This window comes from Triturus cristatus, chromosome 6, assembly GCF_964204655.1.
Source record: "Triturus cristatus chromosome 6, aTriCri1.1, whole genome shotgun sequence".
NCBI lineage: Eukaryota > Metazoa > Chordata > Amphibia > Caudata > Salamandridae > Triturus > Triturus cristatus.
Window position 1 is genome coordinate 1,891,156,795 of NC_140589.1, and position 23,699 is coordinate 1,891,180,493.

At 48.7% G+C, this 23,699-nt stretch overlaps 1 protein-coding gene across 1 annotated transcript in view; it reads right to left on the bottom strand.

The window, feature by feature from the left end:
• Window positions 1-23,699, bottom strand: part of LOC146822323 (uncharacterized) — a 224,202-nt gene that overhangs the window by 57,635 nt on the left and 142,868 nt on the right. Inside the window, exon 4 of the mRNA XM_085609459.1 lies at window positions 1,396-1,536. Within this exon, the coding sequence (XP_085465585.1) occupies window positions 1,396-1,536 (141 nt within the window). The remainder of the gene's footprint in view (window positions 1-1,395; window positions 1,537-23,699) is intronic.

Consider the following 23,699-nt stretch of genomic DNA (forward strand, 5'->3'; position numbering starts at 1 on the left):
CTGTACTCATCAGAGGAGACATGCACTTGTAAACTGAACCTGCAGAGGAGACCTGTACTTGCAACCTGTAGCTGGCAGAGGGGAGGTGCACTTGTAAACTGATCTGGCAGAGGGGATGTATACTTGTATACTGTACCCAGCAGAGGGAACGTGTACTTCTAAACTGTACCTGGAGAGGGTGACATGCACTTGTAAACTGTACCTGGCACAGGGGACGAGCACTTGTAAACTGTAGCTGGCAGAGGGGACGTGTACTTGTAAACTGATCTGGCAGAGGGGATGTGCACTTGTATACTGTACCCAGCAGAGGGGACGTGTAGTTTTACACTGTACCTGGAAAGGGTGACATGCACTTGTAAACTGTACCTGGCAGAGGGGACCTGCACTTGTAAACTGTACCTGGAAGTGGAGACCTCCGATTGTACACTTGTAAACTGTACTTAACAAAGGGGGCTTGCACTTATAGACTTTACCCGGCAGAGGGTACCTACACTTGTAAACTGTACCCGAAATTGGAGACCTTCGCTTGTAAACCTCTAAACTGTACCTGGCAGAGGGGACGTGCACTTATAGACTGTACCTGACAGAGGGGACCTGCACTTGTAAACTGTACCTGTAAGTGGAGACCTCCGATTGTACACTTGTAAACTGTACCTAACAAAGGGGGCTTGCACTTATAGACTTTACCCGGCAGAGGGTACCTTCACTTGTAAACTGTACCAGAAATTGGAGACCTTCGCTTGTAAACCTCTAAACTGTACCTGGCAGAGGGAACGTGCACTTATAGACTGTACCTGACAGAGGGGACCTGCACTTGTAAACTGTACCTGGAAGTGGAGACCTCCGATTGTACACTTGTAAACTGTACCTAACAAAGGGGGCTTGCACTTATAGACTTTACCCGGCAGAGGGTACCTTCACTTGTAAACTGTACCAGAAATTGGAGATCTTCGCTTGTAAACCTCTAAACTGTACCTGGCAGAGGGGACGTGCACTTATAGACTGTACCTGACAGAGGGGACCTGCACTTGTAAACTGTACCTGGAAGTGGAGACCTCCGATTGTACACTTGTAAACTGTACCTAACAAAGGGGGCTTGCACTTATAGACTTTACCCGGCAGAGGGTACCTTCACTTGTAAACTGTACCAGAAATTGGAGACCTTCGCTTGTAAACCTCTAAACTGTACCTGGCAGAGGGGACGTGCACTTATAGACTGTACCTGACAGAGGGGACCTGCACTTGTAAACTGTACCTGGAAGTGGAGACCTCCGCTTGTAAACTTGTAAATTGTACCTTGCAAAGGGGATTTGGACTTGTAAACTGTAAATGGCAGAGGGGGTGTGCACTTATAGACTGTACCCGATAGAGGGGACCTGCACTTGCAAACTGTACCTGGCAGAGGGGACAGGCACTTGAGTCCACACTGGGAGAGACAGCAGCGCTTGTTCGTTAGACAGTCAGTGTCCATTTCACACTCATCCGGCTCTTTTGTTGTGCAGATGGAGGTGTCCGGGGGGCAGGAGCCAATCTTCTCTGCAGGGGCGACAAATAACAGTGTTACAAGAGTGCTGTCTGTGGAGGAGATAAAGTCACTGCTCAACAACATGGCAGAAGGTGGAGAGAATTACAGCTAATGGGAAATACATGTGCTTACCTGATTGTGTAGTCTCAATGCAGGGCACTCGCCCACCTGCATGAGTATGAGCCCAATCAAGGGACCAGAACAGTTTGAGGAAATTACTTTATCGTCCAGCTCTTATCTTCAAGATCCTCTACGCACAGCCTTTCTTGCATGCCCTTTAACCCTTGCCCCTCCTATCACCTCTCATCTGCACTTCCATACATTTCTGACTTCCATGCACTTACACCCAGCTGCCAAGTAACCTAGGCCGCTTGTGACCCTCTCTGGTATCCCTGGGGTTTGCCAACAGAACTTTGCATTTTGGGACTTGCAGGTTTTTTTGCCATGCATAACGATGGACTTTAGCCCCAGCTTGTCAGGTGATGTGGGTTTAAAAGTCAGGACTGGGTGAAAGTGCCACATGCGACATGGGTCTACTTGCTAGATCTCACTATTTTAAGGACACTTCCTCAGGGGCCTGGCTTGCTCAGTAAGAATGGGGGAGAGCTCGGAGGGGTTGTGAGTTTTAGATTTCCCAGCAATCTGACTGGCACATATTGTTGAAATACAATATAAGACAAGCAGGGGGCATGAGAGGGGCTAAAGGAGCAGTGGAAAGGGAGAGGAATGCAGATTGGTTGGGGCACATTAGCTTGGAAAAAACCCAACATTTTTAAGGACTTTCAAAACAGAGAGTGGGCGTTTTTGTGTGTCTGTATGTAAAAGAATTCGGGTGAAATCTGACAGACACTTCATAATACCCAACAAAACATACATTTCTGAGGGGCATAACCCCCAAGTACCCCCTGAAGCTACGTACTGACTTCCCTCTTTCCTTTTCTTTGCCCTTCTATCACCCAGCTGTGCAGACATACACACAGCCGTGGAGTGGCCCATTTCCTGGTAGCCAAGAAGTCCACGCACCCCAGAGGTCAGCAGTCACCCCGACATGTGAGGCAAACACTGAATCAACATTCTTCATGTGGGAAAGGAAAACACCAAAAACCTGGGGAAAAGGACAGAGGTGATAAAAAGCAGCAAAAGGCAGAGAAGGTCCCATGCTCAGTCCCACCTCATACACTATATATTGTTATCCGTACACCCTGCCTCCCTGTGGTCACCTCAAGCTGGAAAGTACCAGGCCTGAGTTAGCTGTCCACGAAACTCTCCTCAAAGAGATCTCGGAACCGGTGACTCAGGAACCGACAAAAGAATCCACCACGGTCAGAACCGTCTCCAACCGTTACTGCAGTGCCCTCCACACTGGATATTCCCACTTTGTAATGAATAAATGATAGCAACTTATAAAGCGTGCAGCTACTCGAGAGAGTGTCCCGGCAGTAACAGGCAAAGCCCAGATACGCATCCCCGCAACAGAGATCTTACTGCCCGCAGGTTTTAAGTTTTTTTGGAAAAGTGAGCTCGGAAGAGATCAAGCGCAGTTCACGAGGGAGCTCATTCCAAGCTTTAGCATTAAGGAAGGAAAGGAAGCGGGCCGAGGGAGGCAAGTCGGACCAGATAGGGGCCCGCAGGTAACCCCTACCAGTGCCGGGAACACCGGAACTACGGCGGGCATGCATGCGAAAAAAAGCAGGAATGATTGGACATGTCATTTAAATACAGGAACCACCCAAGAGAAACAGGAGGGCGGGGAGGCCAAGGGGCCATAAGAGGGCAGGGGGCCCCCTCCTTGACCCTAGTGACTGCTCAGACAGTGTCCTTGGGATGCTTCACGTCAAGGACACGTGGGAATAGGTGACAGCACACAATGACAGCCAGAATAGATGAGCTGCTCAGACAGTGTCCTTGGGATGCTTCACGGCAAGGACACATGGGAATAGGTGACAGCACACAATGACAGCAAGAATAGAAGAGCTGCTCAGACAATGTCCTTGGGATGCCTCACAGCAGGGACACAATGGAGCAGGTGACAGCACACGAGGACAGCCAGAATAGATGAGCTGCTCAGACAGTGTCTTTGGAATGCCGCACAGCAGGGACACGGGGAATAAGTGACAGCACCCAATGACAGCCAGAATAGATGAGCTGCTCAGACAGTGTCCTTGGGATGCTTCACGGCAAGGACACATGGGAATAGGTGACAGCACACAATGACAGCCAGAATAGATGAGCTGCTCAGACAGTGTCCTTGGGATGCTTCACGGCAAGGACACATGGGAATAGGTGACAGCACACAATTACAGCCAGAATAGATGAGCTGCTCAGACAGTGTCCTTGGGATGCTTCACGGCAAGGACACAATGGAGCATGTGACAGCACACAATGACAGCAAGAATAGAAGAGCTGCTCAGACAATGTCCTTGGGATGCCTCAGGGCAGGGACACGGGGAATAAGTGACAGCACCCAATGACAGCCAGAATAGATGAGCTGCTCAGACAGTGTCCTTGGGATGCCTCACGGCAGGGACACGGGGAATAGGTGACAGCACACAATGACAGCAAGAATAGACGAGCTGCTCAGACAGTGTCCTTGGGATGTCTCACGGCAGGGGCATGGGGAGCAGGTGACAGCACATGAGGACAGCAAGAATAAAAGAGCTGCTCAGACAGTGTCCTTGGGATGCCTCACAGCAGGGACACGGGGGGGGCAGATGACGGCACACAATGACAGCTAGAATAGAAGAGCTGCTCAGACAGTGTCCTTGGGATGCTTCACGTCAAGGACACGTGGGAATAGGTGACAGAACACAATGACAGCCAGAATAGATGAGCTGCTCAGACAGTATCCTTGGGATGCCTCACAGCAGGGACACGGGGGAGCAGATGACAGCACACAATGACAGCAAGAATAGAAGAGCTGCTCAGACAGTGTCCTTGGGATGCCTCAGGGCAGGGACATGGGGAATAGGTGACAGCACACAATGACAGCAAGAATAGACGAGCTGCTCAGACAGTGTCCTTGGGATGCCTCACAGCAGGGACACAATGGAGCAGGTGACAGCACACGAGGACAGCCAGAATAAAAGAGATGCTCAGACAGTGTCCTTGGGATACCTCACCGCAGGGACACAGGGAATAGGTGACAGCACACAATGACAGCCAGAATTGATGAGCTGCTCAGACAGTGTCTTTGGAATGCCTCACAGCAGGGACACAATGGAGCAGGTGACAGCACACAATGACAGCAAGAATAGACGAGCTGCTCAGACAGTGTCCTTGGGATGTCTCACGGCAGGGGCATGGGGAGCAGGTGACAGCACATGAGGACAGCCAGAATAGAAGAGCTGCTCAGACAGTGTCCTTGGGAAGCCTCACAGCAGGGACACAATTCAGCAGGTGACAGCACACAATGACAGCAAGAATAGACGAGCTGCTCAGACAGTGTCCTTGGGATGTCTCACGACAGGGGCATGGGGAGCAGGTGACAGCACATGAGGACAGCCAGAATAGAAGAGCTGCTCAGACAGTGTCCTTGGGATGCCTCACGGCAGGGACATGGGGAATAGGTGACAGCACACAATGACAGCAAGAATAGACGAGCTGCTCAGACAGTGTCCTTGGGATGCCTCACGGCAGGGACATGGGGAATAGGTGACAGCACACAATGACAGCAAGAATAGAAGAGCTGCTCAGACAGTGTCCTTTGGATGCCACATGGCAAGGACACTGGGGAGCAGATGACAGCACACAATGACAGCAAGAATAGATGAGCTGCTCAGACAGTGTCTTTGGAATGCCTCACGGCAGGGACACAATGGAGCAGGTGACAGCACCCAATGACAGCCAGAATAGAAGAGCTGCTCAGACAGTGTCCTTGGGATGCCTCACAGCAGGGACACAATGGAGCAGGTGACAGCACACGAGGACAGCCAGAATAGATGAGCTGCTCAGACAGTGTCTTTGGAATGCCTCACAGCAGGGACACAATGGAGCAGGTGACAGCACACGAGGACAGCCAGAATAGATGAGCTGCTCAGACAGTGTCTTTGGAATGCCTCACAGCAGGGACACGGGGAATAAGTGACAGCACCCAATTACAGCCAGAATAGATGAGCTGCTCAGACAGTGTCCTTGGGATGCTTCACGGCAAGGACACATGGGAATAGGTGACAGCACACAATGACAGCCAGAATAGAAGAGCTGCTCAGACAGTGTCCTTGGGATGCCTCAGGGCAGGGACACGGGGAATAAGTGACAGCACCCAATGACAGCCAGAATAGATGAGCTGCTCAGACAGTGTCCTTGGGATTCCTCACAGCAGGGACACAATGGAGCAGGTGACAGCACACGAGGACAGCCAGAATAGATGAGCTGCTCAGACAGTGTCCTTGGGATGCCTCACAGCAGGGACAGGGGGGAGCAGATGACAGCACACAATGACAGCAAGAATAGAAGAGCTGCTCAGACAATGTCCTTGGGATGCCTCACGGCAGGGACACGGGGAATAAGTGACAGCACCCAATGACAGCCAGAATAGATGAGCTGCTCAGACAGTGTCCTTGGGATGCTTCACGTCAAGGACACGGGGGAGCAGATGACAGCACACAATGACAGCCAGAATAGAAGAGCTGCTCAGACAGTGTCTTTGGAATGCCTCACAGCAGGGACACAATGGAGCAGGTGACAGCACACAATGACAGCAAGAATAGACGAGCTGCTCAGACAGTGTCCTTGGGATGTCTCACGGCAGGGGCATGGGGAGCAGGTGACAGCACATGAGGACAGCAAGAATAAAAGAGCTGCTCAGACAGTGTCCTTGGGATGCCTCACAGCAGGGACACGGGGGGGGCAGATGACGGCACACAATGACAGCTAGAATAGAAGAGCTGCTCAGACAGTGTCCTTGGGATGCTTCACGTCAAGGACACGTGGGAATAGGTGACAGAACACAATGACAGCCAGAATAGATGAGCTGCTCAGACAGTATCCTTGGGATGCCTCACAGCAGGGACACGGGGGAGCAGATGACAGCACACAATGACAGCAAGAATAGAAGAGCTGCTCAGACAGTGTCCTTTGGATGCCACATGGCAAGGACACTGGGGAGCAGATGACAGCACACAATGACAGCAAGAATAGATGAGCTGCTCAGACAGTGTCTTAGGGATGTCTCACGGCAGGGGCATGGGGAGCAGGTGACAGCACACAATGACAGCAATAATAGATGAGCTGCTCAGACAGTGTCTTAGGGATGTCTCACGGCAGGGGCATGGGGAGCAGGTGACAGCACATGAGGACAGCCAGAATAGAAGAGCTGCTCAGACAGTGTCCTTGGGAAGCCTCACAGCAGGGACACAATTCAGCAGGTGACAGCACACAATGACAGCAAGAATAGACGAGCTGCTCAGACAGTGTCCTTGGGATGTCTCACGACAGGGGCATGGGGAGCAGGTGACAGCACATGAGGACAGCCAGAATAGAAGAGCTGCTCAGACAGTGTCCTTGGGATGCCTCACGGCAGGGACATGGGGAATAGGTGACAGCACACAATGACAGCAAGAATAGACGAGCTGCTCAGACAGTGTCCTTGGGATGCCTCACGGCAGGGACATGGGGAATAGGTGACAGCACACAATGACAGCAAGAATAGAAGAGCTGCTCAGACAGTGTCCTTTGGATGCCACATGGCAAGGACACTGGGGAGCAGATGACAGCACACAATGACAGCCAGAATAGATGAGCTGCTCAGACAGTGTCTTTGGAATGCCTCACGGCAGGGACACAATGGAGCATGTGACAGCACCCAATGACAGCCAGAATAGAAGAGCTGCTCAGACAGTGTCCTTGGGATGCCTCACAGCAGGGACACAATGGAGCAGGTGACAGCACACGAGGACAGCCAGAATAGATGAGCTGCTCAGACAGTGTCTTTGGAATGCCTCACAGCAGGGACACAATGGAGCAGGTGACAGCACACGAGGACAGCCAGAATAGATGAGCTGCTCAGACAGTGTCTTTGGAATGCCTCACAGCAGGGACACGGGGAATAAGTGACAGCACCCAATTACAGCCAGAATAGATGAGCTGCTCAGACAGTGTCCTTGGGATGCTTCACGGCAAGGACACATGGGAATAGGTGACAGCACACAATGACAGCCAGAATAGAAGAGCTGCTCAGACAGTGTCCTTGGGATGCCTCAGGGCAGGGACACGGGGAATAAGTGACAGCACCCAATGACAGCCAGAATAGATGAGCTGCTCAGACAGTGTCCTTGGGATTCCTCACAGCAGGGACACAATGGAGCAGGTGACAGCACACGAGGACAGCCAGAATAGATGAGCTGCTCAGACAGTGTCCTTGGGATGCCTCACAGCAGGGACAGGGGGGAGCAGATGACAGCACACAATGACAGCAAGAATAGAAGAGCTGCTCAGACAATGTCCTTGGGATGCCTCACGGCAGGGACACGGGGAATAAGTGACAGCACCCAATGACAGCCAGAATAGATGAGCTGCTCAGACAGTGTCCTTGGGATGCTTCACGTCAAGGACACGGGGGAGCAGATGACAGCACACAATGACAGCCAGAATAGAAGAGCTGCTCAGACAGTGTCTTTGGAATGCCTCACAGCAGGGACACAATGGAGCAGGTGACAGCACACAATGACAGCAAGAATAGACGAGCTGCTCAGACAGTGTCCTTGGGATGTCTCACGGCAGGGGCATGGGGAGCAGGTGACAGCACATGAGGACAGCAAGAATAAAAGAGCTGCTCAGACAGTGTCCTTGGGATGCCTCACAGCAGGGACACGGGGGGGGCAGATGACGGCACACAATGACAGCTAGAATAGAAGAGCTGCTCAGACAGTGTCCTTGGGATGCTTCACGTCAAGGACACGTGGGAATAGGTGACAGAACACAATGACAGCCAGAATAGATGAGCTGCTCAGACAGTATCCTTGGGATGCCTCACAGCAGGGACACGGGGGAGCAGATGACAGCACACAATGACAGCAAGAATAGAAGAGCTGCTCAGACAGTGTCCTTGGGATGCCTCACAGCAGGGACACAATGGAGCAGACGACAGCACACGAGGACAGCCAGAATAAAAGAGCTGCTCAGACAGTGTCCTTGGGATACCTCACGGCAGGGACACAGGGAATAGGTGACAGCACACAATGACAGCCAGAATAGATGAGCTGCTCAGACAGTGTCTTTGGAATGCCTCACAGCAGGGACACAATGGAGCAGGTGACAGCACACAATGACAGCAAGAATAGACGAGCTGCTCAGACAGTGTCCTTGGGATGTCTCACGGCAGGGGCATGGGGAGCAGGTGACAGCACATGAGGACAGCCAGAATAGAAGAGCTGCTCAGACAGTGTCCTTGGGAAGCCTCACAGCAGGGACACAATTCAGCAGGTGACAGCACACAATGACAGCAAGAATAGACGAGCTGCTCAGACTGTGTCCTTGGGATGTCTCACGGCAGGGGCATGGGGAGCAGGTGACAGCACATGAGGACATCCAGAATAGAAGAGCTGCTCAGACAGTGTCCTTGGGATGCCTCAGGGCAGGGACATGGGGAATAGGTGACAGCACACAATGACAGCAAGAATAGACGAGCTGCTCAGACAGTGTCCTTGGGATGCCTCACAGCAGGGACACAATGGAGCAGGTGACAGCACACGAGGACAGCCAGAATAAAAGAGATGCTCAGACAGTGTCCTTGGGATACCTCACCGCAGGGACACAGGGAATAGGTGACAGCACACAATGACAGCCAGAATTGATGAGCTGCTCAGACAGTGTCTTTGGAATGCCTCACAGCAGGGACACAATGGAGCAGGTGACAGCACACAATGACAGCAAGAATAGACGAGCTGCTCAGACAGTGTCCTTGGGATGTCTCACGGCAGGGGCATGGGGAGCAGGTGACAGCACATGAGGACAGCCAGAATAGAAGAGCTGCTCAGACAGTGTCCTTGGGAAGCCTCACAGCAGGGACACAATTCAGCAGGTGACAGCACACAATGACAGCAAGAATAGACGAGCTGCTCAGACAGTGTCCTTGGGATGTCTCACGACAGGGGCATGGGGAGCAGGTGACAGCACATGAGGACAGCCAGAATAGAAGAGCTGCTCAGACAGTGTCCTTGGGATGCCTCACGGCAGGGACATGGGGAATAGGTGACAGCACACAATGACAGCAAGAATAGACGAGCTGCTCAGACAGTGTCCTTGGGATGCCTCACGGCAGGGACATGGGGAATAGGTGACAGCACACAATGACAGCAAGAATAGAAGAGCTGCTCAGACAGTGTCCTTTGGATGCCACATGGCAAGGACACTGGGGAGCAGATGACAGCACACAATGACAGCAAGAATAGATGAGCTGCTCAGACAGTGTCTTAGGGATGTCTCACGGCAGGGGCATGGGGAGCAGGTGACAGCACACAATGACAGCAAGAATAGATGAGCTGCTCAGACAGTGTCTTAGGGATGTCTCACGGCAGGGGCATGGGGAGCAGGTGACAGCACATGAGGACAGCCAGAATAGAAGAGCTGCTCAGACAGTGTCCTTGGGAAGCCTCACAGCAGGGACACAATTCAGCAGGTGACAGCACACAATGACAGCAAGAATAGACGAGCTGCTCAGACAGTGTCCTTGGGATGTCTCACGACAGGGGCATGGGGAGCAGGTGACAGCACATGAGGACAGCCAGAATAGAAGAGCTGCTCAGACAGTGTCCTTGGGATGCCTCACGGCAGGGACATGGGGAATAGGTGACAGCACACAATGACAGCAAGAATAGACGAGCTGCTCAGACAGTGTCCTTGGGATGCCTCACGGCAGGGACATGGGGAATAGGTGACAGCACACAATGACAGCAAGAATAGAAGAGCTGCTCAGACAGTGTCCTTTGGATGCCACATGGCAAGGACACTGGGGAGCAGATGACAGCACACAATGACAGCAAGAATAGATGAGCTGCTCAGACAGTGTCTTAGGGATGTCTCACGGCAGGGGCATGGGGAGCAGGTGACAGCACACAATGACAGCAAGAATAGATGAGCTGCTCAGACAGTGTCCTTGGACGCCACACAGCAGGGACATGGGGAAGCAGGTAAGTTGCCAGCAAGGTTACAGGGAAGTGGAATGGCACTTTCAGCCCGGGCCGGGTCAGACAGCTGCCCACAGAGTGGGTAGCAAGGTAAGCCTAGAACCCGCAAAGCCCAAGACACGTGGAAAGGGGCAGTGCGTGGGGTCAGTGCTGTCAGCCGGCAACTGAGAGAAAACATTGGTACAGTGGAAAAGCGAGAACTGGAATATTTAACAAATAAACATGGGTCATGACTCATGAATGACCAACCAGAAAGTTACGATATGTATGATCCATGTTGTGTAATAAACTGCGGCCTTTATGCACCACAAACTGTGTCCCCTGAATGTTTTGAAGTGGGGATGATGCATGATACCGGGTTTCACACTCTTGGGAGGGGTTAGGCATTACGACCCTTTCGCACACAAAGAATTACCAAAAGTGAAGCAGAACGCAGCGTTCTGATGGCAATACACTGCGCATATCTCAGCCAAGTAACCAGGGCTAGAATGATAGCCTGCCTGGGAACCAAAACTAACACTTGACACATTCCGAGATAGCGCATCAAGTCAAAATAATGAATTTCAGAGCCATTTTTTGTTTTATGGTAGAAGTCCACCTCGGGGTCATGTGTCAGTGTCAATTAGCACCTAACATCTCACATGTACTACAAGTTTCGTCGCAGCACTTAGGAACTGTTTGAACAGTTCCAGTACTGGGGCCACACACAGCTCTGCCGGTGCACTTCATCCCTGACCCGCAGTCAGTGCACCAGTACTGGGCCCAAACACAGCTCTGTTGTGAATGAATGAAATAAATTATCGTTCAGTTAATGAAAACTTACACTAAAAAACATCTTAATACAATTTTTTTTAACATTTCATACAATAAAGCCTCTTTATGTGATTTCATTACCTTTCATACATAACCAATCCCGTGCCCTTATTTTAAAACCACATAATTAAAAAAACAATTCCTCAGTTCATAAGTACTAAAAAAATCTCTTCATTGATCGCTATTAGACAATTTCCTCTCTGGTATTTCTATAAACTTCAAACGTCTGCCCGTGAAGTGTAAACCTTCTCCCTGCAGGCTGGCAATGACTGCTTGTCGACATGATCGAATCAATTGTCAATTATCAAATCCTGCCTCAGCAGCCTCCTACATTCCACTAATAGCCCCGGTCAGCTACAGATGATTTGACAAATATCTTCTCTATTATAGTTACAGAGGCGACACGTTACCACTCAACTTTTTCCACGTTGGGGTGACCCCCCGGAATAGGCCAAACCCGAGACTCATACATTTCAAATTGGCCCTTTGGCTAATTAGAACCCCCAGATATCTCCGAGCTTCGAGCATACCATATGAAGCAATCAATGTCCATGCATGGGCTCTTTTTGCCACTACTGCTTTATCCAACAGCAAGGACATTTTTTTGCTGCACCCGTTTATCACTTTGTTTATCACTTTCAAGCCCATAATTGTTCAGCCTTAAACGTATCTATAGCCACTTTGAAGCATTCGTTGGCCTGCTTATGTTTGTTGTTACTTATCACCTCCCAAATCAATGTCATCAGCGTTGCGCCATTATCCTGTCTCAGTTTATGGCAAATATGCCCCTAAACTGTTTAGGTTCTGTCGTCTAAGGCCAAATTCAAGTCGAATTTGCGCTGGTGATGTCTGCTGAGGGAGATGAAACCAGCGACAATAGGTACCTGTCACCAGCTTGTCTATGATATTATCAGTGCGTCCTCTAAAGGTCTCTACTCCATATGTCAGAGATGGAACGTGTTTAACTGACATTACTTCTAGTAATGGTTTGAGGGAAAGGCCTTTTAAGTTGTTCTGGAGGGTAGCGAATGATGCAGTTACTGAGTTATTTCTTCTCTGCATTGCTACCCACTGATTCTTACCCGACCCCCTAGCGTCTAGTATGACACCCAGAGATCTATATACTGAAACGGATTCTAATACAGACCCTTCTATACTCAATAAAGCTTGCGCTGCTAACCCCCTTGATACCAGCATTGTTTTTGACTTCTTTAAGTTGAACTTTAACTCGTGAGATGAAGCGTATAGAGCAGTTTAGTTTATTAGTCTCGGCAGCCACACTTATGTGTAACTTATTAATACAATGTCGTCGGCATACAATACTACTGTACCCTAGCCCAAACTTACTCTCGACCAGGTATTAGTATATAGCAGTTGGATCGCTTTCAACAAACTAGGTGTGATTCCACTTTTCGAGAACGTTTTCCAAAGAATATTCCTTTTCACCGTGTCAAAGGCCAAGCTAAACTCAATAAAACATAAATACAAGTTCAATGCTGGACACTTTGCCATTTCAGTTATAAGAGCTAACATTTGAATGTTAATAATAGCCCCCATGCCTTTTATAAACCCTGTTTGGTTCATTGGCAGTTGTTTACTGTCTCCCACACAAACAGTCATCTGCCAACGGACATTTAGCAGAAAACTTAGCTTCACAATCCATTAAGGCTATTAGCCTATAATTTGCAGGGTCCGAGGACTGGCCAGCTTTAAAGATCGGGGCCAAGATTGAGCCCTTCCATTTATCGGGGATTTCTTCATTCTGCAAGGCGTGATTAAATAGTATTGTCAGATTGTTTGCCCAATATTGCAAGTTTTCTTTAAATAGGGCTTGAGGGATGCCATTTGGTCCTGGCGCACCACTCCGACGACTAGAACTTATCATTGTTTCCACTGTTGTGTACTAGATTTTTAACTGCGTTATGTCCCTTGAATTATCCCCTGATCCATCTTCCACTGGATTTATTATGTTGTTTATGGCACCTGATGTAGAACCCAAGTGCTTTTCCCAGACTTCTTCCAATATATTTGAAGTTATTAGTTGCTGTTTTCTGCCATTGGCTTGATTTACCAATCTCCAAAACTCACGTGCGTCTTTACGTTTAGCTGCATAATTCATTTTACACCAATACAGATCTAGCTCCGCTTTTGTTTGTGACCATACCTCTTTTTTGTAAAGTGACCTTAATTTTGGTAGGGCGTCATTCCTGATTCTGGAGGATGCATCATTTCTTAAAAACCCTTGAGGCATGATTCAATTTTTCTTTGCTGTTTTAAGATGCGCAGACATCTTATTTGGGAATGGCGTAACTGGTGCTGCCCTGGCTTTTGACTGAACAGCATTTTTCTCTAGTAGACAGATTGAAAACTGCTCCCACTGAGTCAAAGGATTTTGATCTATTTTATTTAAAGCTTCCCACTGGACTCTTGCTTGCTGTTCGATAATTTTTATGCTATTTACTGACCCGTGTCTGCTCTTATAGTTAAGGACAATAGTTTGACCTAACTCTGGGGCAGTTTGGTAATGTAGAGGAATATTTAAGTTAAGTCTCATCATTTGTGGTTGAAGATCACTTTCCAGCCTATTGCCCAACTTGTATCTTGTTACCATCTGATATAGTGGGAGTGATACTATAGCCTTATAGCCCGCCGTAGCGGGCTATACCGGCTGTTAAAGGCCCGCTGCAGCGTTAAAGGCCCGAGCCGAAGGCGAGGGACTTTAACAAAGCAGAGGGACTTTAAAAGCCGGTATAGCCCTGCTACGAAGGGCTATAAGGCTTTTAGAACATTCTGCCACTAGAGGGCAGAATGTTCTAACAAAACAAAGCCTTCAGGGAGCGCGAGGGGATTGAAATCCCCTCAGGCTCCCTGAAGTCTTTGTTCACCGCCAGAGCTGTGAACAAAGACACATTGGAATGTTGGTGCTCTGGGCTTATACCAGCCTTTATAAGCCCGGAGCACTCCATTGTTTTCAATGGAGCTTCCAGCATTCCAATGTTCTAATAGTGAGTAATCTATAACGTTTTTCGCTTTTACCGAGTAATGAGTCGCTTGAGCTGGTATATCCGGATACGTCCAGCCATTCAATACTCGGAGACTGTGGTGCTCCAAATTTCTCACCGCTTCTCTGCCCAGTCTATGAGATCGTTGTTTGGGTACTTCCGTTGCCTGGATGTGCCAGATTTGATCCATTACGACCAATATTTGATCTCTAGGAGTCACCTGGAAGAGATTCATATGAAAATCTCCCGTCAAGAGGATCCACGGAACTGGTTTCATTATGCTTTGCAATGTCAATAAACTCAGAATCTTGTCGATTGTTTCTTTTTTTCAGCTTCCAAGGGGATGTGTATACACATTTATTATCATCAAGGGGATCCTATTAGCTGGACTATGAGGCCACACCTTAATAGCTTGTATGTTCGTATTATCGATTTCTACTTCTTCGATTTTTAATCTTAGGTCCACTGTTACATATAAAGCCAGACCTCCTGCTGCTCGCCCCTTCAATTTTATTTTAATTGCTGGCTTACTGTAACATAGATATCCCGGAAGTTTAATTTCCTCTTGAGCCCATGTTTCTTGAAAAAGGACTATCTGGAACCTTCCAATATAAGATAAAAATTCCTCATCGTCTACCATTGCTGCCAAGCCCTCTATATTCCATGAGCAGATGTCAACTTTGTTCATAATATGGCCATCGTGGCTGACAGGGTCTTAGATCCTTGTCTGAACTGGCACTCAGCACACTCAGGAGCCAGGAACAATCAGATTTAGGGTGATGGCCTTCACTCATTATAACGTCTATATAGTTATCTTCCTGAATGGCTGTGTTGTCCTTTAAAGGTGTAATTGAACGACTCCTTGCCCCCTTTAGGATTGTTGTTAGGCCTAATTGCCGCTTACAAATTAATGGACTTTTTATTTGGCTTTGACGTCCCCTACCGCACTCCTCTCCTACCCCTTTTTGACGAGTGTCACAACCATCAGGATCTAAAAACTGTGGGTAGGGTTCCTCCCTTTCCCTAGTCATCTCAATGCCCCAAATTTCTCCTTTTCAGCCCAAACTTGGTCTGCTACCTCTGGAGTGGTTCATGTAATCATAGTCGGTTCCTCACCTCCCCAATGTTGCAAGATTTACGAATGTGACTGAGTGTATGACCGTAGACTCTATATGACATAACTTCTGTATTTCTTTTGTCATTCGAATCATAGACCCTCTATTTATTCTATCTAAATGCCCCCTGGAATTGTATTTTGAAAAAAATGTCAATTTGCAGTGACTACTGGGCAGACTGGGGCGAATCGGCCACTCTCTTTGACCCTGCATTATAGTTCAGATTATATCCTGCTGTATGTTCTTAACCTGCAGTGCTTCTTCTGGGACCTTATATCCGAGTTGAGTGCCACCTGACTGACGTTGCATCTGTTCACCTTTTAGGGCCTTATCAGTCCTTAATGATTCTTCTCTTATTCGCATTCTAATCTCCTTTTTGTCTTTGTCTTCCATGCCTTTATCTGCTTCCAGAGCTTTTTGAATCCTTTCCCGGTCCCCCACTGACTTTACTATTTTACTTTGACTTGCTGGTTCATATTTTCCTGGTCTGATCTGGTCTAACCCCCGCTGAGTCTCGACAGATTGTCCATCCATTTCCTTCATCATCGTTTTTACTTCCACTCGAGCAGATATCCTCTCAATCTCCTTTTCCACTTTATTATCCCCTACCCAGTCTTCATTCTTTTTTCCTTGACATACCCCTCGATTACCTGTGTTTAAACAGAAAATTGGATGCATCTTCCCTTGTTGTGCTGAAGTTATTTCCACCTCTTTTTTTTTATGGCTTTTCCTGAGTCTTTTGCGCTGTCTCTTAGAAAGCTTATTTATCTTGACCGCTTCCCCTGGTAAAGCTGGGTCTGATGCTCCATCTTCCTGTTCCCCCTTCCTTCCTGGTGTACTGGATGACTGGACATTTGTGAGCCTTTTCACATGGGCTACGGTTTTTTTCCGGTTACTTTGCCGAGTGGGATCAACTTTCCTCTACTGTAACTTCTCCGCACTGGTTCTCCCCGGAGGCACCTCTCCTCCTGTTTGCTTATTTGTGCTGATTCTTTTTCGTCTGTCTCTCACCTGTTGGTGTTTAAATGACCTATTGGGCTCATCGCTGCTTTGGCAGATTGCCTTTGCCCCTTTATCTCTACAAGGACCTGATCCAGCATTCCAGGGAGAGTGGAAAATGTCTCCAGAACTGGGCTACAGGCACAAGTGCTAGTGGGCACTATTTCCACCTGCGCCTCCGCCTGCACCCTCTGTACCCACTGGTTCAATACTCCTATTTTTGCGTCAATAGCTGTGATGTATAATGCCATTGTATTGAATAGATCCACCTGGATGTCCAGCTTGCTTGATTGATATGTCAAGGCATTGACGACCGATTGAAATGAATGAAGGAAGATCTCCTAAGTATTACTATTCCGGCCTCGTTCCTGGCCTTGTTCTCCCATTTGTTGACTATTTGGGGGAGCCGACGTGAGTGCAAATACCCGGGTGGTCCTTTATATGGGAACCAGTTGGATGAGCCCCCCACAGATTTACTCCCTCAACCTTGTCCTCTACCTGCGGTAATTCATGAAATTGGTGATATGCATTTTCTACTTGGGACTCTCACTCTACAGGGGACCTTTTACCCCCAAAGACGCCCGCTAGGTCCGTTCCCTGATATGAATTTAGTGTCCCTTTAGGGTCTATTCCTTCTAGGTCGTCTAGATCATCCGTCTTGACCGGGTTTACCATGTTGTTATCTATTTGTTGATGCACCTGAGCTTGAGTCTGGATTTCTTTCCCCAAGAGAGTTGGCGTCATTGGCGTCGATGGAGCCGTTGACCCCGTTAGCACCCTAATCCTAGTTGGAGATTCCGATTTCCATTGTGGAGCACTGTTATCGCCTGGTTCCTTTGTGACTGGCGCATCTTTTTGCAAGGCCACTAACACACTACTTTCCTTCCCTCTTTGCCGCTCGCTATTTATGGCCCAGGTTTCCCAGTTTTTCTTTGTATTTAGACCCCCGAGGTGGAAGAACATTCCAACTTCTCCTTATTACTCGTAGCCGCACTGGCCGCACTGGAGGTCCGTTTGGAACACTCAGCCGTCTCAGACGGCTTAAATGTTGGTTGCAGTTGTATCGGGCTTTGCAGATCCTTGATGTGCATATCCTTATGATATGTAAGCGGTTCATCCACTGGGCTCTTCAAAAAGTCAGTGTTCTTCGCCCTTTTATTTTGGTTACAATTTAGGGATTTAACAGGGCCGGTTGCTGACCACGCCCCTTGTACTACAAGGGGAGGGTCCTCCATGCAGGGCTCCTCCATACAAGGCCCCTTTGCTACGTTGACTTTCTTATCTTCATTGTCTCCGATGTTGGAAGCAGCCCCGGCTTGCTGTTTCTGTCCCCGTCGGACTACTTCCTGTGCTCTTCTAGTTCTCCCCAAGCGCATCTCTTTGTGCTTTTAGGCACTTTTTTTAGTTTTAAGATCGTATGTCTGAGTTCGATGTACGCTGTTTTTAATCTGGCTTAGTGATAGGTTGGGTCAGTCCGACCCAACGCCCAACTACACCTCGGCGTTCCCCTCCTTCGGCGTAAACCAGCTCCACCAGAATTCACAGGGCTCCTCCTTGCTACGACCAGCCCCGACTGAATAGCGCTGGGATGGCGGAGATAAATAAGGTCAGAAGCGGGGGCAGCGATAGCGGATGGCAGGTAGCATGGCGCATGAGAGCAGGGCGCACTTGGGTGTCGCTAGCCCCACCCAACCTAGTTGGGTTGCTTCCGCGAACACACCTGGGCTCTTCACTCTGCAATCGCCGCTACGGCGTTTGCGCTCTCTTGCTTTCTTGCTCAATAGATCGACCTTGTCCTCGCTTACACCTACCCTCTGGGTCGGCTTACTTTGCCTCTCTGGTGCTTGCTCTGGTGCTTGCTATGGAGCTTGCAAAGTCCTCCACAAGAGACAGGGGGGATGAGAGACGGAGTGTGGAAATTTAGCCTGCAAACTGAACATTATCTGCGCCATCTTGCCTCTCCCCAGTGCCACGCACAGCGAATGCACGGCCGCCATTTTAGGCACCCCACTCTCTCCCCGCTCATTCTCGATCGCCAGCGCTTTCCCCTGGCGCTGCGAGCATCCCCCGCGCGCCGGCCGCCCCGCTCTCTTATACACGGGCCATAAACCCTCTCATTCAGCGCGACCCTGCCATGGAACCACATCCCACACCTGACCGACATCCCATACATGGTCATGCCCCTCTTTGATAAACCCCCTTCCTCTGCGCCCCATTGTCCGAACCGATCCCAGGCCATCACCTAGCCCTGCGGATGCAGTTTATTGCTCCTACTGTAAGGGAAACACCCCACATCACAGGGATTACGGTGGATCAAAGCCCCTACCCCCTGAGACCCGGCCGGTTGCACACACCCCCGGGAATTGGCGGAATATCCAGCTGCGTGATAGCCATCTCCTACTGTGGGTGGGGTGGGGACTTCTACTGTAGATATGTGTGGGAACGAGCTTGAAGTGGGGGTTCCAAGGAATGTCTTTCCGAACATCAAAGCCTCAACACGAATGTACCATATGTAATAAAGCAATAAACCTGTGTATAAGAGACCAGGTCTCAGAGATGCAGTTAGAGCACCTCGTGACGATACCTTGCTGTCTGATCTGATGTGTTCTGCTCCGACGGAATAAAACTTTGTTTCCTGCCTTCCAGTCTCCGGCGCCTGCCTCTTTCATTGGTAAATTATCGAGTGGTATGAGAGGCGATTACCGCCGGGCAAATACTTGAAAGGTTATCGATTGAAACTGCCTCTACCATTTAACAATTGGCGTCCCAAACGTGGGGCCCATCAGCGACACGTGGATCCAGTGGGAGAGGTCCCGACGACAGAGTGAACGACTGCAACGATCGGGAGAGCTCCTGCCCAATAGACCCTCGTCTGGCAGCCGATCATCAGAACTTCACTGGTTCCGAGCAGACCTCTCTCGAGTGATCTACGGTCCTGACTGGGAACCATCAGGAGTGCCGCGGCAAATACGGAGAGTAGAGGACGATCGGGCGCTGGAGGCGGAAGACGAGAAACTGTCCACGCGGTCCGGGTAAGGTCGTGATACACGACAAATTGCGAAATAATTGATTGATTGTTTGAAGCTTTGGAATACTAGTATTGCTCATTGATTGTGCTCATTGATTGTTCTCTTTGAGATATTCGCTGTCTACAAACGGGGAGGAGTAGAAATACTCTCTCTCTCTCCCTTTGCAGATAGTGAAGGGTAGGTAACGCAGACTTTTGTCCCCGTTGAAACCCGTCGTGCCTATCTTTATCTCCCCACTGATTGATTGTCCGAACATTGATTGTTTTGAAGAATAGTGCTCTTTGAGATATTCTCTGTTTGCAAATAACGTAGAATAGAAATATTCTGTCTAGTCTTTGCAAATAGTGAAGGGTAGGTAACGCAGACTTTTGTCCCCGTTGTAACCCGTCGTGCCTATCTTTATCTCCCCATTGATTGATTGATTGATTGTCCGAACACTAGTTGTTCGATATTGGTTCTTTGGAGGTATTCTCTGCTTACAAATAACGAGGAATAGAGATATTCTGTCTAGTCTTTGCAAGCAGTGAAAAGATAGGTAGTGCTGACTTTTGTTAAGATAAAGAAAGGAGGGTCTCCCTGTTTAAATTAAGGCCCAAGAGGAGGGAGTAAGTACAAAAATCTAGTATAAACCTCTAAACCGGCCTGTATAATTCTTCGACAGATCTGTATAGATTCTGTGTTTCCCAATCTGACTATTTAAAGATTTGTATTACCACATTATTTTCATAGAATCCACTAGAATGCAGTGTTATAAACAAAAATAAATTTTTATTTGTTTTTACTCTTTTTTCATCTTAAGATAATTTATACATTTTTTTAGAGAAATGATGCTAATTGATTTTCACACATAATTTAGAATACAGACATTGTTACAAAACAACATGATTGTGAAAGACATCCTAGACATCTACAATATAAAAAAAAGCATTTACTATCCATTCATACATCATGCTTGCATTCAAACAGAAAACAGTGAAGAAAAATAGTCTAAAGATAGAGAGCTAAAACTGTGAATTGGTCAGATTTTTCAGTTGACTGAAAGTAGGGAGGATGTTGAATTTCAATATCTTCGATATTGGCAATTTTGATGGTCAACGCGCGTTTCAGTGGATGAACCACCTTCTTCAGGACCAACTGCCGGAATTAGCAAGTGGGAATGTTAAAAAAGGATGTCAGGGTGTCTGTGAAATAAACACAAGGATTTTGTAATTGGCAATTGGTAGGGAAACATTATATTGCAATTTAAATTTAAAAGGATAGCTATCATGCGCTTTAGATGCAAAGTTATTAGAGCGAGGGAACATGCGTCGAGAGGTGCTGACTTTTGTCCCCGTTGAAACCCGTCATGCCTATCTTCTCCCCACTGATTGGTAGTTGGTTCTGCCCGGACCGCTTATTAGAGGTGAACCATCCGGCTCCACTGGAGGGCACCCCTAATAAGGACATGTTCACTAAATATGGACTAGTCGCCGTAGCTTATAGCAAGCTATGGCATAAATATACAAAGAAGGACCCCGAGAGTCAGTGGCCACTGATGGGATCCTTCGACGACCATAAGATAGAAGTGCTAGAAATAGCTCTGCGTAGCAATAAGACGACGCCTACTATGCTTGACAGTATCGGCATGTGGCGCAAAGAAGCAACGCAACGGAAAAAGAGGGAAGAAGTAAAAGCAGAAAAGGAATTACGAAAAGCAGCTCACCTTGCCGCTAGAAAGTTAGAAGAAGAAATAAAGGAGAGAAGGGAAACTAAACTAAGGCAGGAGCCCGAAACATCAGGCCAGTACGCTGTTAGGACCCCTTCTTTGCTCTACCCTGAGTTGTCCTCCAAGCAGCGAACGAATGACGAATTACTGTTAGGTCCCCCGATCATTTACATGCCCCCTCCATATGCACCCTCCCAGTCAGTAGTGCAACACCCACCACCCCCAAACACGAGCGAAAGCAGTACAGGGGCCTCGGTCCTCACGGCCTCCGCGCCGGCCGAGCCTCCTGTACTGAACACAACGTCGGCAATAACGTTGGATGACCCTGAGATGAGAAAGAAAGATTCCACCAGAATGAATCGACTAACGAAGGATGAACGAGAAGGAATCGGCAAAATAGTAAAGACTCTAGTGGAGCGTAAGGAAAGTGAGGAGTATATAACAGACGTATATAACTCGTATGCAGACAGCCGCAGACGACACTTTGTCGTACGACTTTGTTATCATGCCCTAAATGCATATGAGGATAGGTACCACGATAAAGGTCCCGAAGGCTTAGCGACCCTATATAGGAAGGTAGACATTGGGGAAGAAGGAGAGGGCGATGTAACGAACCTCTTCACTCGTACACTCGAGGTCTATCGACACCTTAGAGAACACAGGCAGACCACCAAAGCAGAAACCCCCATAGCGACTAAGCCCCAAGAAGGAAGGGCTGATACCATGATGCCCATCAAAGAGGCTGCCCCCTACTGGGTCCCCCCACGAGGTCAGGGAACACATGACGACATCAACCACCAAGATGCGAAGGGAAGGGTTGTATATAACTGGGTCTACCAGCCGTGGGACCGGCAAGATATTTTGACCTTTAGAAAAACTCTACCCGACTTGAGAAAGAACCCGACTGCCTTCTACACTGAACTGGGTACAGCCTTAGGCTCAACGATAATGACTTTAGCAGATATCGACTTGTTCTTTGGGCTATGCCTGCCGGCTGATGTGTGGAAACAAATCCGGAAAGTTGACCACGCTGAGCCGTTCGGATATACCTGGGTACAACTCGATACCATAGATAAACAGCGAGAACCAGGACAGAAACCCCCGAAAGCCATATTAGAGCTCCCAGACAAGATTGTACAAAAGCTGAAGACTCTAATCCCAGAAAGAAAGGTAGACTGGTCGATAGTGACGGCTTGCCACCAGAAACCCCAGGAGGATGTGTCTGAATACTTCTCCCGATTCGAGACTGTGTTTTCCGATTACAGTGGCCAAGACATGACCACCGCAACCGGACATCACCTCTTTGTCCAGAATTATGTGAAGGGTCTGTCACAAGAAGTTTCCCAGAAACTACAGACCAGCGAGAGTAGTTGGGCAGCCTCCAAACCCGCAGCAATTCTCCAGATGGCCCAATACTACGAAAACCAGAAAAACGAGAACGATAGGGCGTCAGAGAAGAAGAAAAAGGAACTAAAGGAGAGGGTAATGATAGCACAGTTGCAAGGGGTGACCATAGGAAGGGAACCCCCGAAAGAGAATTACCAACCAACCGCCCCTAGAAAGCTACCCCCTAGAGACCATACCCCTACACCCTACAACGGACGGAGAGACTTAGATGGGAACCAATGTGCGTTCTGTAGAGGGTTCGGACACTGGAAATCCCAGTGCCCGGTCCTTCTGGAACTTAACAAAAATAGGGATCCCAGAAACACCGCATATGACCCCAGAAATAGAGGACAGGGACGAGGGCACACGAACGACGCCATCAACGACAGGCCAGGCAGACCAAACACCTTTGATCGCCCCCGACAAAACCAGTGTCAGCAGTCCGACTACGAAAGCACTCATGACTTTGCATAGGACCGCCAGGGGCAAGGGAGGGATCCAGTCGAACTCCGTGTTGACCAGCAAGGTCCTTACGTCACCGCTAAGGTCCTGGGCACGAAATCTCCATTCCTGGTAGATACTGGGGCGACACGTAGCGCGTTATCTAAACGACTGATTCCTAGGGCACCCTTGTCTGGCTCACACGTAACCTCAATAGGCTTCGATGGAACGCCCTCCACTAACCACTTACCAGCACCAATCTCCTTTGACTTAGACGATAACGTCACTGACACAACCTTTCTGCTCTCCTCCAACACCCCCGATGCTATTATGGGACTTGACTTACTAAAACATTTTCGAGCTACCATCAGATGCTCCCCAGACGGAGTTCGGGTCATCTTGCACGATAACCCAGATCTGTCCAGACCCTGTCACACACGATGTGAGAAGTTGGCCTGATATGTAGTGCTCACTATTCTAGTGATCACTGTGTATCATTCCAAACGACCCTTATTGATGATTGGTTGCAAGTCAACCTTATAGACCAGCTATCCTAGTA